Here is a 19,233-nt window from a genome sequence, read left to right as displayed (position 1 = left end):
GTAATATGTAAGTTTTATCTGGCTCATGATTCTGTTGGCTGGAAGACTGGACATCTGGTGAAAGCCTCAGTCTTCTTCCACTCATGGCGGAAGGTGAACCAGAGCCATGTGTGCAGAGATCACATGGTGAAAAGGGAAGCAAGAAAGACAGGAAAGTGAGGAGCTGTTATTAGCATCTAACTCTCTTAAAAACTGATAGAGCATACGCATTCCCATCCCCACATTAATCTATTCAGGAAGAATCTGCCCTTATGACCTAAACACCTCATTAGGTCCCTTCTTCAACATTGAGGTTCACATTTCAACATCAGATTGGCAGGATCAAATATCCAAATCATAGCAGGTCCTTAACAAAAAAGAAAAATATTTATCCCTGGTCTAGTTCATCATTGGCCAATACAAGTAGAATGCAAACCACATTTGTAATTTTAAATTGCCTAGTAGATACATTAATAAAAGGAAAAAGAAACGAGTAAGATTAATTTTAATAATATATTTTATTATTCGACAGAAAATCAGTTTTAAAGAAAAGGCATTTCCAGGATACTACAATGGGCCCAAAATAATAATCCACTTTACCCTTATATTCATTTTACAGACAAGAAATGCAGAAAAAGAATCTAAAGACAACTAACCCAACAACAAACAAAATAGGCATTTTTCCCTTAAAATGTGAAGCTACAGAGATTTCTGCCATGTAGAGATGATTTTAGGACGGCTGTTTACTTTCCACTTTGGTGCTAAATTTCTTCCATTGCAATTTAAACAGGTTCTATCTTGTCTAATCCTTAGATGAATCTAAGAAAAGCAGTTACCCATCACTAATATGATATTGTATTCCTTTAAATCCTTTATGACTCTGGCCTTCCTTTCCTATCCCAGAGATATTCTTTGTCTAGCAGCACAAATTCAATTCCTCTAGCATTTCGAATTGGAATTATTTTCAAAACGTTTTATTGTATTTGTTTTTCTCCTTTAAAACTTTCTGCAGATCTATATGCACTTGTTTCAAATGCAACAAGAAAAAATAAATACAGCATTCTAATGCAGTCCAAATATTGCCAAACACAAAAAGCTCACCTGCTAGTCTTCTGTTTAAACTGTTCATTCTATTGTTGGAGAATATTTCACCTGTGTTTTACTAAAATCCACACACAAAAGCAATTCTGAAATACAAAGTAACCTTTAACAGTTTTTCATTTCATAGGCATACTGTCCCTCATTTACCTCACATATAAAATGAGTATGATTCAAATTTGGTTTCTTAAAATTATTTTTTTCTTAGGAAAACTCATGAAGCATTTTACCATATTAATAACAAGGAAAATAGGGAATTTATAAGCATCCATAAAATTTCATGCTTTTCAAACTCGTAAATTAAAGACGACTGAGATAAAGCAACCTCACCAGGTATAGTGGCTCACACCTCTCATCCCAGACACTCAGGAGGCTAAGGCAGGAAGATCACCTGAGGCAAGGAGTTTGAGACTAGCCTGGGCAACAAAATGTGATCTTGCCTTTAAAAGACAAACTTCTTAAATTCAGCCAGGCTTGGTGTTGTATGCCCATAGTCCCAGCTACTTGGAAGGCTAAGCCGAGATAATTGCTTGAACCCAGGAGTTCAAAGCTGTAGTGGGCTATGATCGTGCCACTGCACTCCAGTCTGGATGACAAAGCAAGACCCTTTCTCTAAAAATAAATAAATAAATAAATAAAACAATCTTAACAGCTTAACTCTAACAGGATAAAATGCTAAGAGAAATAGTATATAATAGACAATGAAGATATACAGTACATAATTTAAAAAGTTATAGCTTAGGTGAAGCACAAATAAATATCAATCTCATTAGCACTAAATTCAATAATAATAGAAGTACAGTATGTAGGACAAGTAAGTGATAGTCCTGTCCGACTTAGATGATCTCCAAATGTAAAGAATAAAAGTTTAAAATTGTAGTCATCTAAGGTAAGGAGCAAAAACAAGAAAATCAGCCTATAAGTAGGAAAACAAGACCCTGGCATTTTATTGTTCCTTGAAGACAAGAAAGAAACAAAATTAAATGAAGAAATTTTCGGGCCACTATCCATAATGAACATTGATGCGAAAATCCTCAATAAAATATTGGCAAACTGAATCCAGCAACACATCAAAAAGCTTATCCACCATGATCAAGTTGGCTTCATCCCTGGGATGCAAGGCTGGTTCAACACATGCAAATCAATAAACGTAATCCATCACATAAACAGAACCAATGACAAAACCACATGATTATCTCAATAGATGCAGAAAAGGTCTTCAAAAACATCCAATACCCCTTCATGCTAAAAATGATCAATAAACAAGGTATTGATGGAAGGTATCTCAAAATAATAAGCCATTTATGACAAACTCACAGCCAATATCATACTGAATGGGCAAAAACTAGAAGCATTCCACTTTAAAACTGGCACAAGACAAGGATGCCCTCTCTCACCACTCCTATTCAACATAGTATTGGAAGTTCTGGCCAGAGCATTCAGGTAAGAAAAAGAAATAAAGCATATTTAAATAGGAAGAGAGGAAGGCAGATTGTCTGTGTTTGCAGATGACATGATTGTATACTTAGAAAGCCCCATCATCTCAGCCCCAAATCTCCTTAAGCTGATAAGCAACTTCAGCTAAGTCTCAGGATACAAAATCAATGTGCAAAAATCACAAGCGTTCCTATACACTAATAATAGAGAGCCAAATCATCAGTGAATTCCCATTCACAATTGCTAAAAAGAGAATAAAATACCTAGAAATACAACTTACAAGGAATGTGACAAGTCTCTTCAAGAACTAAAAAGTGCTGCTCAATGAAATAAGAGATGACACAAACGGAAAAACATTCCATGCTCATGGATTGGAAGAATCAGCATTGTGAAAATGGCCATACTGCCCAAAGTAAATTATAGATTCAATGCTATTCCCATTAGGCTACCATTAAGTTTCTTCACAGAATTAGAAAAACGACTTTACATTACATATGGAACCAAAAAAGAGCCTGTATAACCAAGACAATCCTAAGGAAAAAGACTAAAGCTGGAGGCATCACACTACCTGACTTCAAACTATACTACTAGTCTTCAGTAATCAAAAGAACACGGTACTTGTACCAAAACAGATATATAGACCAATGAAACAGAACAGAGGCCTCAGAAATAACACAACACATCGACAACAATTTTATCTTTGACAAACGTGACAAAAACAAGTAATGAGGAAAGGATTCCCTGTTTAATAAATGGCGTTGGGAAAACTGGCTAGCCATATGCAGAAAATTGAACCTGGACCCCTTCCTTATACCTTATACAAAAATTAACTCAAGATGGATTTAAGACTTAAATGTAAGACCTAAAACCATAAAAATCCTAGAAAGAAACCTGGGCAATACCATTTAGGACACAGGTATGGGCAAAGACTTCATGACTAAAACACCAAAAGCAATGGCAACAAAAGCCAAAATTGATAAATGGAACCTAATTAAACCAAAGAACTTCTTCACAGCAAAAGAAACTATCATCAGAGTGAACAGGCAACCTATAGAATGAGAGAACATTTTTGCAATCTATCCATCTAACAAAGCGCTAATATCCAGAATCTACAAAGAACTTAAACAAATTTACAAGACAAAAATAACTCCATCAAGAAGTAGGCAAAGTATATGAATAGACACTTTTCAAAAGAAGACATTTATGTGGCCAAAAAGCATATGAAAAAAAGCTCATCATCATTGGTCATTAGAGAAATACAAATCAAAACCACAATGAGATACCATCTCACGCCAGTTAGAATGGTGATCATTAAAATGTCAGGAGGCAGCTGATGCTGGAGAGGATCTGGAGAAATAGAAATGCTTTTACACTGTTGGTGGGAGTGTAAATTAGTTCAACCATTGTGGAAGACAGTGTGGCGATTCATCAGGGATCTAGAACTAGAAATACCATTTAACCCAGCAATCCAATTACTGGGTATATACCAAATGAATTTTAATCATTTTACTATAAAGACACATGCACACATATGTTTACTGCAGCAATGTTCACAATAGCAAAGACTTGGAACCAACCGAAATGCCCATCAGTGATAGACCGGATAAAGAAAATGTGGCACATATACACCATGGAATACCATGCAGCCATAAAAAAGGATGAGTTCATGTCTTTTGCAGGGACATGGATGCAACTGGAAACCATCCTTCTTACCAAACTAACACAAAGCATATACCGCATGTTGTCGCTCATAAGTGGGAGTTGAACAGTGAGAAGACATGGACACAGGGAGCGAAACATCACACACCGGACCTGTCATGCAGTGGGAGATAGGGGAGGGATAGCATTAAGAGAAATACCTAATGTAGATGACAGGTTGATGCCTGCAGCAAACTACCATGGCACATGTACACCTATGTAACAAACCTGCTTGTTCTGCACATGTACCTCAGAACTTAAAGTATAATAATAATTTTTTTAAAAAAATAATGAAATCTCTCTATATTATTGTCACTACATGAAAAGTAGCTCTGAAACTCTTCAAGAGACTGAAATAAATAGCCATAGGTTTACCTTCTGGAAATTAAACTAATAAAAAAGACACTTGAATGAAATTTCCTCCGGCAAACACTAAATAACTGAAATATGTAAGTCAAGAGATGTTCCCCAGTTCTCATCTACTATTCTAGCATATAATTTTCAGTATAAGATGCAAGCTCTCTTATGAAGAGTGAGCAACAAAGACACATCAAGATGGGGATGCTTGACAGCTGGCTTGGCTCACTCACCGGACTTTATTCACTGAAGCCTTGTGATACCTAAGACTGTTAGTGTGATTCAATTTCCAGACTTATGTTCAGTTGTGAATGTTGAAGATTCATTGCATCTATATAACTGTCCTTACAGCCTTGAAATGTCGTTGAGTGATCTTTTCAAGTTAAGAATAGGAAAAATAGGTTTTGAAAACCTAAAGACTGAATGAGAAAAGAAAAAAAGCCATCACCTTAATCACTGGCTTCAATATCTGAAGAAGGAAAGTATAAAAAAAGCCGGTGTTCTAAATGAAGTCATAGAGAAATCCAAAATTTAGAAATTTTTCAATGCATTATCAGCCTTGACCAAGGTACTCTGATGGGCTGAAAGCACTGGCTACATTCAACTCTTAGAACTCAATGAATCAATATTCTCTGGGCTCTGACTCCATGCCCATCAAGAAACCCTGTGTTACAATTTTCCCTGTCCCCCACTTTGCTGCAGTAAGGATGTACCAAGCAATGCCAGAATTTCAATTAAAGAATTGTCATTCTAGTTTATATATTCATTTTTTAGATATTTAGTGTGAATTAGCTCTCAAAAGGTTGACAAATCCTAGACTCATTTGTAAAATCTAAGTCAGGCCTCTAAATCTAAAAAGCTAAAGATGACATGCTGGCACTCCGGCCCCAAACTCTGCTGCTTTGAGGCATGGCTTTAATGGCCCATTAACCTTTCTTGAAGATGATACATTCTTTTGCCTAACTATATACATACACATGAGATAAAATAAGGTCTTATTCAAAGCCCTTATTAATAGTATTTTACTAGTCTTCATGATACTATTAAAATAACAGAACAGGTTAACAATATGTAATTAAAAATCAGCAAAACCTTGATTTAGCAATTCCACTTCCAAAAACATATTCTTTAAATAATCTACATGAAAAAGCTTTAATTCATAGATGTGTTATTCAGAAAAGTGAAACATAAAAAAATCAACCTATAAATCAAACCATAGAGAAATAATTTATACCAACAATGGTACAAACACCACATAGAGCATAATGCAGCCATTAAAAATAAAAGTTACATATTAATACTATGAAAATATGTTTACATGAAAAAATACATTTCATATGTACATATAAATGGCATAGTTACAACAGTATGTTGAGGGGATAATTTGGAGATGAAAAGATGGCAAATAATCCCTTAGATCAGATTAAATTATCATATTTAGAAGTAAAAAACAATAAAGCTAGTCAAAATTTATGCTAAGCTGGTTGACTTGGTTTATGAGAATAAATGCAAATAAATAAATGCAAATTCCATCAATGTGTATTCACTGAGGCTTAGAATCCTAGAGTTAGTGATCTCGAGTGATACTGAGTATATCAAAAGAATTATATATACTGTGATCTAGTTTTTCTGATACCATTTTATTTTCAATCAGTACTTTTAAGAGGTCAGATACTCGGAACTCGAAAACAAAAATAGATGCAAACTACAGAATATAAATGCTTTCCCTTCCCTATGGAAAACCACCTAGGATTTGAGACTTAATATAAAATTGACTCAATTTTGATAAGCTAGTACCTATTTTGTCAAAAATTATGCCATAATAAGTGTAATAGTCACTCGAAAAGTTATACTGATTCACCCAAGATTATTTGGTAGATGTACCTATCTCTTAGTTCTCGTTTTTGTGCTGATACTTAAGTGCCACGTGTTTATGAATGCATATAACTTCTTATTCGGTTGATAATGTTCTTTGTGAACAAGAGCTTGATTTGAACTTACCTTACATGAAGACTCCACCTGCAGACCAGGGCAAGGTATTGGCCCAAGCTGGTAGGGGCTGGAGGATCTCTGTTCTATACTTTTGTGCTTAAGTGTCTCTGAGGCAACGGGAAGTACAGATTCTGCCTTCACAAGCTGTGAATCATCACAACAATTAAGAATAATTTGTGCTCTTTCTCCTGTCTCATGCCTTTCCAATGTGCCTGGAAAACAGGATTAGAAGTAAAAATTTCAGCAAAATATTTACCCCAACAGAATAAAACAGAGCAAAACACTCTTTAACAGACGAGTCACAATTCTTTAAGTTATTGTGCCTTAGTATCTTGCAACCAAAACATAGCCTGGGAGCTTTTTCTAAATTATTCAAAACACTTGCTCATAAAGTCTGAATTTGTGGATTTGGGAAGCTCATCTTCCTCTTTGTGCTTCTTCATCCACTGAAATCAACAAGAGATTCAATCGTCTTTAACAGTAAAATCTCTTATTATACAGTATGTAAGTGATCAATAACACACAACTATGGGATATTTTAGTGCTGTCCCCTAGTGTTCCAACTCACAAGCAACAGAGAACCCATGGTGTTTTGCTTGGGTTCCCAGGCTTCAAATTGGTAACATATAATTTAAATGAATGGAGCAAGTAAGAACACGGATGTTTTGTGTACTGCCTTCCTCACTGAAGTGTCCCCACAGGATTTTGTTGTTTTATTGTTGGTGTTGTTGAGATTATATCCTTTGACTTTTATTTCTTATGTTATTAGAAGAGTTAAAAAAAAAAAATCCTTCACTTCTGTCATTCTTCCAGTTTCAGAATTAAGGAGTGCTGTCAAGTTCAACTTAATGTTTAAAAAGAAAGCATAAAATAGACCAAAAGTATCAGAAACCAATTCACAAATAGTTGAATGTTTTTATAAAATCCAGTGCCATACACTCAGTGAAATCTCAATAATATGAATTAATCATGTTCTCTGTCTCTTATGAGTTCATCTGCATTATTCCTACTACATTAAATATACAAGTTAACTCCTACTGAATAAATACACCAAGGGATACTAATTTGATAAACAATATCTAAATAAAGGTTTCATTTCATATTCTTTTCTACCAATAAGAAAGAAGTAGATCTACTATTTATGTTGTTAAGAAAATACCAACTTAATTACAATAAGAAAATAGAAATACTAATTATAGGCCACTGTGTCTTCAGATAGGAAGGTTGATAGATCTATGTTTGAGGATTATGACTATTCTATTCTTTCTCATTTGTCTCCCACTCTTCTATAGACTTCTTGTATTACAACTCAACTACCATTAGTTGGCACTGTGGATTCTGAACCAGTAACAGTTACTGTGCTCAAATAACAGGCAGAACTTCAGTCTCGAGTCCCTTAACAATGTTAAGTAAACATCCTTAACACATAAACTTATAAACGCGTTGTTCTTCTAAACTTTTCTGTTCCATCAAGACTGATATATTTGGCTGGGCATGGTGGCTCATGCCTATAATCCTAGCACTTTCGGAGGCCAAGGTGGGCAGACTGCCTGAGTCCAGGAGTCTGAAACCAGTCTGGGCAACGTGGTAAAACCCTGTCTCTACAAAAAATACAAAAATTAGCCAGGCGTGGTGGCATGTGATTGTAGTCACAGCTACTTAGGAGGTTGAGGTGGGAGGATCACTTGAGCCAGAAAATTGAGGCTGCAGTGAGCTGTGATCCTACCACTGTATTATAGCCTGGGTGACAAGGTAAGACCTTGTCTAAAAAAAAAAAGAAAGAAAGAAAGAAAGAAAGAAAAGAAAACACACAAGAAGAAGAAAAAGGAGAAAGAGAAGCAGCAGAGGAAGCAGAAGAAGAAATAGAAGAAGGAGAAGCAGAAGAAAGAGAAGGAGAAGAAGAAGTTTTCTCTTCTTGGTTCTGCTGTATTTTTCTTGCAGTAGTGTGAGTGGCTTCCCCAGTACAGGTTCCTGTAGTATAATATGATGGCCAGGCGACCAGCACTTTGCATCCAAACACTTTCTTTGGCATGTTCTTGGGGCAGTTTTGTAACAGCATCTCCAGCAAGTCATCTCCCTGTGGACAGCTTTCTCTGGCACCCTTAAGGGAATATTTCTGGAAAGTTCCAGCACTACACCATAGCAGCTTCTCTGCCATTCAATACATATAACCACGCCCTCTCCAGCAAGGTCAGAAGCTTAGCCCGGGGGGTTGAGGGGAGGTCTTTCTTGGTTTCTTGGTCAAGCTATCTCAAGTTCTAGGGCTAGGAGTCATCTTTCACATCTGCTATTCCTATATTCTTGAGAGTTCTCTTCTTACTAGCTAATCTCTAATATTCAAATTCCTTATACTAGTTAATAATTATTTATACTAAATTTTCTGTTTAAGTTACTGCATCATTTTTCTTTCCTGATTAGACTCTGATTAATACACTGTAAAAAATCACTTGGAATACAGAATGTTTCCTTAAATATGTCTCCGAAGTTATGAAATTTACACCACTTCAGGGATATATTTACACTATTAGAGAACATCTATTAGTATAAAAATAACCAAAAAGGGAGGCATGACCACAAGGAAGGTTTCCAACAAGAGATGCCTTTGCAACTCTCATATACCACCTTGCGCAAGATACAGAATAGCTACGGTTTCCAGATAGTGAAGAAATATAAGAAACTGAAGGTTTGCAAAATTGCTCAATTCAGCCTCCAATTTCAGGAGAGCTTTTGCTTTCCAGAGTAAACTCAGTGATAATTATAATTTTATTTCATTACATTACATCAAGAGTATGAGTTAATTCACATTATTCAGTGGAATCAATCTGAACATGACAAGGAAAGGTGTAGAGACATAGGTGAGTTAAGTATTACTGAAAGTTACACTACATCTTCTCCTTCAAAGTAGGTGTACAAAAATATTCCATAAAATATATTACAAGTAAAATATTTATGCTATAAAATGCTTTCCAGTATTATTTTGCATTTTTCTATTATTTAATATAAATTTTTATATAACATTTTATCTTAAACTATATAATAGTACATTAGAGACCAGAGCTAATCATAAGACAGCTTAAAGCAAATAACATCTTGATAAGAAATGAAGGCAAGATCAGTTTCCAAGTGGCATAGTTTCCAAAAAGTGCACAGAAATGTAAGAATCAGCCAGGGTAATCTACAGATCCCTAGACCCGTATTAACAGGATTTTCACTTGTATATACTGATTTCCCTGTCAATTCAACATACCCCACAGCATACTAATCAATTACTCTTACAACCAGAGCTTTCTCTATGACCCCAAGGGCAACCCTGTCCACGTTCTCCCGATCCGTTCAGGCGGACAAGGACACATCATCGCAGCATGGTATTTAGGAGCAGACTCTGGCACCAGACTGCGCTGTAGTTGAATCCTCATCCTACCTTTGATGCCTGTGTGGCCTTTGGCAAGTTACTTTACATCTCTGTGCCTCAGTTTCCTTGTCTGTACAATGGGGATAATAATAATACCTACCTCACAGAGTTACTATACGGATTAAATTGGGTAGATATAGAAGTGTGCTTAGAGGTTTCAGCATGCAGTGAAGGCTATGCTATATGACAGCCGTCTCTGTCGCATGACATAGGTCCTCACTCAGCCGCTTGTGAGCTGATTAACAAACTTCTCTGGCCCGCAGCCCCTGGAGTCTGCCTGAAATGTAGGCCTGAGGTCACTGGGCATATGGCCAGCTTGGGCCCCCATGGCTTCCTACCTGAGACTTGAACTCCTCAATCAGCCTTTTCTGGCAGGCTATGTTATAATCAAACTCAGGGTAGAATTATAATTTACCTTATTTTTTAATCCTCTTCAGTACACCAGAATGGGGTCTGGCATAAATTAAAGGCTAGATAATACCCTTAATAGATTACACAACATCAACAGCCTGCTAGTGAGTTTTTTAAAAAACTGGGATTGCACTTGGGATTACATCTAAACTCCCTATCTGAGAAGTCATATTCTCACCTCTGCTCTGCTTTCTCCCATGTCAGCCTCCCCTTATTCACAAATTAGCTTTTCTTTTTCTTTCATTGAAAACAATTTTCTTCTGCTGGCTCTAGCACATCCTTCAGGTATTAATTAGCTTAACACCTCACCTCCTCAGAGAAGCCTTTCTAAAATAGTTTGCCCTATCTTGTACCGTTTTCTGTCTCAGCTTCTTCACTTTATAGCACTTAACACTTTTGTCATTGATGTCCTTTATTTGCTTGCTTCCCTGCCAGGTACCAATCTCTTTTTAGTAAGTATGTGTTCCCTGAGCTTGGTTCAAAACAGGCCTCTCTAAATATTCACTGGAGAAATAAATAATTTTACCCTTTCCATGAGGCAGTGAAAAGAGGTGGCTATAAAGCATCAGAGCATACTAAGGTCTCAGTGTGACAAGATTTAATGCCAGAAATGTGCACTGCAAACTTAAGACCCCAGAGCCCAGGAGAGGCCAACACTGCAAAAAGTGCCGTTCACAATCCTGAGGCCTGCCCCAGCTTTCAACTATGTTGCCAGGTCACTCCTGATAGCACAAGGACTTGTAACTGGGAGACAGCAAGTCAGTTTCTGAGTGTGATGTGTCATCTTGACCTGTGGACTAACCATTTTTGCTTCGTGGACTACAGAGCAGAAGATGCTAGTCTAAAGGGGGAATAAAGTAAGACAATGCACACAGGGTCAGAAATGGAGAAGGAAGAAAGGGGAAGGGAAAAGAGAGAAAAGAGATGCGGGCAGGGGAGAGAAGGAGAGGCAGAGAGAAAGAAAGAGAGAGCACTTAAAAATTTCTATTTTTTTTCTAGTTTCTTCCTAAGGAATAGTCCCCCAAAAGTGTCTGAAATACACCTGAATCCTTATAATAAACACAACCTTCTGATAAAATTGACTTTACTTCTACTGCTTGCCACCTAGTAAGGGCCCTAATAAGAATGGTGCAGAGATGTCTCTATTATGGTAAAGACCAAGTTTAAGGATGCCCAAATAGACGGCATGTAGAGGTCCTAGGAGAGATCACAGCAGAGGCACAAGGGCTTAAGCATTATCAGCAGATAGGTGAGGATTAAATGCCATCTCCAAGTGAATTTGGAGTGAGCTGTTTCTGGAGACAAGCATAAAACCCCTTAAGCAGTTTCTGCAGAGGAAAGAAGATTCCAAAACTGTTGTAAATCAGTATGTTGCTAAAATGCAGCCTTATTGTAAACCCATTAGGATTGTCAATATTTATAGGCATCTACAGTTTTTGTTTTGTTTTTAAATAGAGCAAATAATCACTTTGTGATATACTGGTTACAAGATCTGATTTTGCAATATTAGGCTATCTTAAAGCATGACATGTAGAATGAAGGATGTGGCCTTCAATTGCAGTAGAAGAGCAGGGCACAGAGTAAAGAGCACATTTCTGTATATCTGCTGCACTGACAGAAAAGATCTAAACATCTACCTAAAGAAGGGGAAGAAGGGGCAGTCACATTCTACACTTCAATCCCCTTCCAAATAGCCAGAAGTTGTTTCTTTGATTTTATTTTCCTTGTAATATGTGCATATTTTTAATATTTGCTGCCTTCTTAAATATTTTTTTTGGTGGGGCGTGGTGGCTCACTCCTGTAATCTCAGCACTTTGGGAGACCAAGACCAAGGTGGGCTAATCCCTTGAGCTCATGAGTTCAAGACCAGCTTGGGCAACATGGCAAAACCTCATCTCTACAAAAAATACAAAAAATAGCTGGGCGTGGTGGCTTGCACCTGTAGTCCCTACTACTCTGAAGGCTGAGGTGGGAGGATGGCTTGAGCCTGGGATGTCAAGACTGCAGTGAGACATGACCATGCCACTGGACTCCAGCCTGGGTGACAGAATGAGATTTGGACAAAGGAAAAAAAAAGAAAAAGAAATTTTATTTTTCAGCTTCCACTGATATTTACTTTCCAAAATCAACAAAAGTATTCTAGCCGACTATCAATGTATGAATAGCTTTAAATTACTTACTTCCTCCTACAAATTAACTAAGTCCAGTAAGTCTATGAAAAAAAAGAATAGCTATTATCCTCAAAGGGAGAGAAATAATTTAAAAAGAAATCGTAGTCCTTTGATGAATCCATCTACAAACGATCAAGAGAAAATTAAGGCTAAACAACAACACCCAGATGGATTAACACTTTATCATGTTGTACAGAAACATTTTCTTTATGTTAAAATTATACATAATTACATTCGAGACTAATTGACTTACTGTAACTCATGGTGTCTTTCCAAAGAAGAACATTGTAGAAACAGCATTTCTATAGAAATATAAAATTCTCCCAGACCATCCAAAGTACATGCAATGTAAACCAACAAATCTTAAGTTTGTTTCACAAAAAAAGGGAAACATTTTAAATTAAATATTCTGCTTATTATTGGATTGTGGAAAAGCATATATATTCATCACTAATCACATAATAAGAATTATTTAGCAAATAATTGTATTTAAATGAACAAAGCTTAATAGTAAAAGCATGTGAGTAGATACATTATAGAATTAGGTCTCTTCCATATTAGGTAGGTGTTTCCTAGCTGAGTCCATTATGATATTGGGCAAGTGATTAAAAGCTCAATTATATTTCAAAGTCCGCTTTTGAAACACTCTCTCTGAAACAGAAGAAGTTTTAAAAAATGATCTCACTACCAAATTTGATAATCAAATTCATAAAACTTAGGTTGTAACAAAACAGCTGACTGACCGTTAAATCAAATTCCACAACTCAAGAAATTTTACCATTGGGTCTGTTGTACAATTTATCATTTATCTTCAGTTACTCATGAAGTTCATTGCCTTGCTCAGAAACCTGTATGGAGATCGATGCCCCCTTCCTAACAAAACCATTTCAAAGTTACTGCATCTTACTCCAGGAAATGTATAACTGATGGGGGTTCTGACCATAGACCGGGGCCTTGGAGGTATCAAATTTAGTTAACTAGAAAAAATGGAAAGGTGGGAAAAGGGAACAAGTCTAAAAACATTAAATTAGTCATAAATACACTTGTCTTCATTCCTAAATATAGTTGATATAATAAATTCAGCCATAAAATAGAGTGTCAAAGACTCGGCTCATTTTGTGCTATATAGAGGCCCTAATATGATAAGAAAAGTAGATTGGCTTCACATCAACCTTCTATACCTTAAGGGTATATAGAATACATTTTTTAAAAGTCTCTAACCACCACCATCTTAACCCCAGCTCTGCCATAGCCTCCAGCACATTCACAGCAGTGCTGGGATTTATCGGCTGGGCCACATTCAACCCTCACATCTAATTCTGACCACTGACCTCCAGAAAAACGGAATAAAGAGGTGTGGTGGGGGACAATTGAAAGAAAAAAAGGATTGAAACACATGGAGGTTTAAAGTTGCTGAGATGCATAAAGATAGCAAAGAATGCATTAATTTTCAGCACATTTTAAACTAGGGTTTTCTTGATAAGGTATCTACTTATTAAAAATTCCCTCTTCTTAAACACATGCTAGCAGCATAAAATCTACTATGACACTGGGAGTCCAAGGTGGGCAGATCGCGAGGTCAGGAGATTGAGACCATCCTCGCCAACATGGTAAAAGCCCGTCTCTACTAAAATTCAAAAAGCCAGGTGTGATGGCACATGCCTATAGTCCCAGCTATTCTACTTGGGAGGCTGAGGCAGGAGAATTGCTTGAACCTGGGAGGCAGAGGTTGCAGTGAGCCGAGATTGCACTACTGCACTCCAGCCTGGCTACAGAGTGAGACTCCCATCTCAAAAAAAACAAAAATCGACTGTGACTAAATTTTAATTTTTAATTTCACTCTAAGACTAAATACAACTTACAACCAATTTAAGAGGTAGATATTCACAGCCAAGTGTTTCTTAAGTATAATGTGAATAATATAATTAATTGTACGATTACCTATTATATACAAAACTATAAAATTATACTTTTTCTAAGTATTTTGAAATTTCATTCACATTGCATTGTTTAAATTTATTATACCAGATATATTATTTTTTAGTTTTAAAATATTTCAAAAGTAGATTTTTCCCCTTATGCTCTTAATTGTAGGTTAAGTTACTTATTGGATATAACACATCAAAACATTCCTTTTAAAGGGCTCTATTTCCAAAGGAAGCTGATATGGTTTGGCTGCATCTTCATCCAAATCTTGAATTTTAGCTGTCATAGTTCCCAAGTGTCCTGGGAGGGACCTAGTGGGGGATAATTGAATCATGGGGTCCAGTCTTTCCTGTGCTGTTCTCATGATGGTGAATAAGTCTAGTGGTTCTGTAAAGGCAAGTTTCCCTGCACATGCTCTCTTTTGCTGGCTGCCGTGGAAGACATGACTTTGCTCCTCATTTGCCTTCTGTCATGATTGTGAGGCCTCCCCAACCATGTAGAACTGTGAGTCAATTAAACCTCTTTTCTTTATAAATTACCCAGTCTCAGCTACGTCTTTATTAACAGTGTGAGAACAGACTAATAAAGAAGCATATGTAAGAGATAAAATATTGTTTTCTCATCCTTCTCTTCTTTGTTATCATCATCATCAGTAAAACTGCCACTAATTGAGTATTTTTAAGTGCCATTTAATTCTTAAAACAATCCAGTTAAGTGCAAAGAAATGGAGATTCAGGAAGAATAACCAACAGGGTATTAGTGTCTCCTGTGATTGGGAGGGTGATTAGGGAAGATATTTTAACTAAAAAGACAGGAAAGGCCATAATGCTATGTGGTAGAGTTACATTTCTGCCAGAGACCATGGGGACTGGCAGGTTTAGGGATAGATTCTAAGTAGGGAATGGCTGGTTGGCAACACAGAGAAGATAATTGAAGAAGACCTTCACTGGCAAGACAATCGGGAAATTTTTCAATAGTTCATGTAAAAAACCAGGAAGATCCCAATCCATCTGCTTTTAAAACATATTATTTTTTAATGTTTTTGCCACCTCTGAAAAGTATAATTCTATGTTTTACTGGAGGCTTACAAAATAAATGTAGCAATAGTTTATCTTTCAAATAATCCAACTTCATTACTAGACATTATTGATAGTGTTGGGGTTAAGAAGCAGGTACTGATTAGGACTTCCATGAAACGGCTACACAGTTTCCCTATATAGCCAGTGGTCTTTGGTCGGCTCTTAATTCTACAGAACCATTTCCTTTTTCTTCTTCTTTGATCAGAGCATTCTACCCCATCCCTTCTCACTATCATCCTTATTTCTGTAGTTTATAATCTCTGCTGCCACTTCCTCTAGGTGTTTTGAATACAGGTGCACATACTTTATCTCTACTATAGAGGTAGACTTACAGAACAGAGGTTTTCTGGCATCAGCCTTTGTCCTTCCCAATTCTTAATTAAAGAACAACTTGCTCTTCTGGCCATGCGTGGTGGCTCATGCCTGTAATCCCAGCACTTTGGGAGGCCAAAGCGGGAGGATCACGAGGTCAGGAGTTCGAGATGGCCAACATAGTGAAACCCCATCTCTACTGAAAATACAAAAAAAAAAAAAAAAAGAACAACTTGCTCTTCCTCCCTCTTGTGGCCCTGTCTGGTAAAGACCCCAGTATGTGTGGCTGCTTATCCTATGCCACAAGGTTCTAGCCCTCACCTCTCAGAATGTATAGATCGTGGTCAAAAGCACCTGTGTTGACTTTTGGGTATATGCCCCAAATAACTGAAAACAGGGATGTGAATAGATATTTGTACACCCATGTTCATAGCAGCATTATTCCCAATAGCCAAAAGGTAGAAGCCACTCCACTGTCCATCAGACAATGAACAGATGAATAAAATGTTGTATATGTCTGAAAATGGAACATCATTCAGACTTTAAAAAGGATGAAATTCTGACACATGCTACAAAATGTATGAAACTTGAAGACATCATGCTAAGTGAAATAAACCAGTCACAAAAAAACAAATATTGCATGATTCCGTTTATATGATACACCCAACCCAGAGTAGGTAGATTCATAGAAACAGAAAGTAGAATAGTAGTTTCCAGGGGAAAGGACAAATGGGGCACTACGTTCAGAGGGTTTGGAGCTTCATTTAGAGAAGCTGAAAAAGTTCTGGAGATGGATGGTAGTGATGGTTGCACAACACAATGTGAATGTACTTAATGCCACTGAACTGTACCTTTGAAAAAGCTTAAAATGGTAAATAAATTCTATGTTACATAAATATCCCTCATCTTTGTTTATATTTTACCACAATCATCATAATAAAAATGCATCTGTGTTAATAAGATAGCCCAAAGAAAATTACAAAATTACAACTCTGAGAATAAACCCCAAGAATAACATACAGAAAGCCTGTAGAAGTGGGGCAGTCTGAGAAAGAGGGGCCACTGGCCATTAGGAGAAGGTAGTGTTATGTGAGGCTGAAGATGGAGAGAGAGAGAAGAAGGACGTTGTTGGCAGAGTGATTGCAGACAAGTCAAGTAACTGTGACTCAGAGAATGGCAACTCAGCTTGGCTGTGAGGTACAGGAAAAAGAGTTCCAATGGAAAAAGTGTGGCAGAAGCTAGATTAAACTGTGTTAAATGAATGGGAGGCAAAGATACAGCATATAGATGATATTTTGTAGGAAACCACCAATTACTTTGGGAATAATCTCGGAAAAATAATAAAAGCCCATAATTCCTTATGCAAAACATTTAAAACCATAGGAATTTAGAATTCATGAACTTTCAGATTTTCGAGAGATAAAATAATGCACATGTGCATATTATATAATAAGTGGAGTAGGGTCTAACAGAGGAGACAGTCATCAAACATGTTACATATCTGCAGAAAAAAAGAAAGAAAAGAAAGAATACTTAGTGAAATGAATAACCTTCAGCAATTTAAGGTTTGGTTTTGTTGCTTTACTATAAACTATTAAAAACATTTATTTTCAGAGATTTTTAGATTTACAAATTTTGGCTAAGAGAATGTGGGCCTACACTCCACATAACTGGGAGTGAGGTGGCCAGAGGTAACCAGAAATATTCTCTGAGATAAGATGGGTTAATAGAATGCCCGGTGTCCTACAAAATAGGATATTAGTTCATGCATTTAGCTTCCATTTATATCTATATGAGTGTGCTTAGTCAGGCAATTCCAAACCCAAGTTTGGCTGATTGTTTTGTCTCTGCCATCTACGATTAGATCATAATGTACTAACAATTCTGTTAAATTCAGTGTGTAAAAGAAACACAAGTTTCTTTATACAATCATTGATGAGAGATAACATTCCTAACAGACCAAGCTGAAGAAAACTCTCAGGGTTGTAAGAAATGGAGAGACGTTCTCTTTCTAAATGATAAACATTTAATAAAGAACAATTAATTGTAATTTTCAAACTTGACTTATGGTTGATACTTCTGGAAGTAAGAAAAATGTGGGACCAAAGAAAGTTAACCTGCAGCGCAAATCATGGGTTAAACTGGCTTTTTTAAATCAAATCTTATTTTAGTTATCTTCCTAGAATCCCAACCCCATAAATTTTCGGAAGTTTTTATTAGCATAAAGTACAATACATTTACTAAATTTATGAAAACAAGTTGCTATCTGCTCAAGTGTAAGATGACATCTTGTGCCCTTCAGTGGAGTGTTGGGTACTCAGATGCTCCAAGTGGCTGAAGCAGGTCCTTTGTCTTCTCAGCACATGGGCCTAACTGGAATGGAACATGTTTCCCTCAAATGTAAAAAAGGGCTGGGGAAAGTGGTGGGTCAATCTATGCCTGGGATGTATTGACAAGGCTGAGGGTGGCAGCCAACATTATTTGCAGCACAAAAGATACATTCCCTTCAGTCAAATTCTCTGGTCACAACTCCCAAGCCAAGGACTTGACCTTTGAATTTGTCTTCATCTAGTGCATCCCTAGAAACACAAAAGACCTTTCCCATCAAATCCTAACAGGTAAGTTGATGGTAGGAGTTGGGCATTATTGATGCAGCCAGTTGAATCAAGTGCATCCAGTATCCTTTATCTCTCAGCCAAATCAGAGAACCTACTTTCCCAGAAAATAACAATCATTACAGTCCACTGAGTCTTGCGTTTCCAATTGTTTCTGTGGCAGCTGGCTACTGGGAAGTTGCTAGGGAACTGAAAGAAGGCAGCGTGGGGAGGGCAGATGGCTCCTTTGGGTTTATTTCCACTAGACGTTGCAGCTGTGAAACCCACTAACGTTCCCAGTGTCATATAAAATGCTTGCAGAAAGGACCTAGTTAAGGAGGAGCCAAAGAGGAGCCATCCTGATGTGTTTCTTTTTCTCCTGCTGTAGGTGAAACCCCCATAAACATTAAATACAGACACCAGATACATAACAAAGTACTCAGCCAGAACTCAATCCAAAAGTGTAATCAGACCACAGGAATCGCTAAAACTGATTACGGCCAGTATTTTCTTTACTAAAGGAAAACCCAGGAAGATAACAACTGCCAAAGGAAACAATAAAGGCAGCAAAGGGTGGGACTTAATTGGTGAAAGTAATTTTAAGAGCAGACAATATTTATTTTTATCATTAGAATGAGACTATATTGATTTTCCTATTTGTTTCTGAGCATACAAAATGTTCTGAAGACATCCTGCAAATACCACAGTAATATGCCTAATGTATATTAAGATGCCAGGAGAACCAAAAAAGTTGGAGTTGAATAATA

At 36.9% G+C, this 19,233-nt stretch overlaps 1 protein-coding gene across 2 annotated transcripts in view; it reads right to left on the bottom strand.

Annotated features, from left to right (window-relative positions):
- Positions 1–19,233, bottom strand: part of WDR72 (WD repeat domain 72) — a 163,196-nt gene that overhangs the window by 116,881 nt on the left and 27,082 nt on the right. For both annotated transcript variants that reach the window (XM_032297405.1, XM_032297406.1), the window contains exon 10: positions 6,571–6,773. In XM_032297405.1, coding sequence (XP_032153296.1) covers positions 6,571–6,773 — 203 coding nt within the window. The remainder of the gene's footprint in view (positions 1–6,570; positions 6,774–19,233) is intronic.

This window comes from Sapajus apella, unplaced genomic scaffold, assembly GCF_009761245.1.
Source record: "Sapajus apella isolate SASKATOON/1434 unplaced genomic scaffold, GSC_monkey_1.0 scaffold37, whole genome shotgun sequence".
In the NCBI taxonomy this organism is placed as follows: Eukaryota; Metazoa; Chordata; class Mammalia; order Primates; family Cebidae; genus Sapajus; species Sapajus apella.
This window is presented reverse-complemented; position numbering and strand designations above follow the sequence as displayed.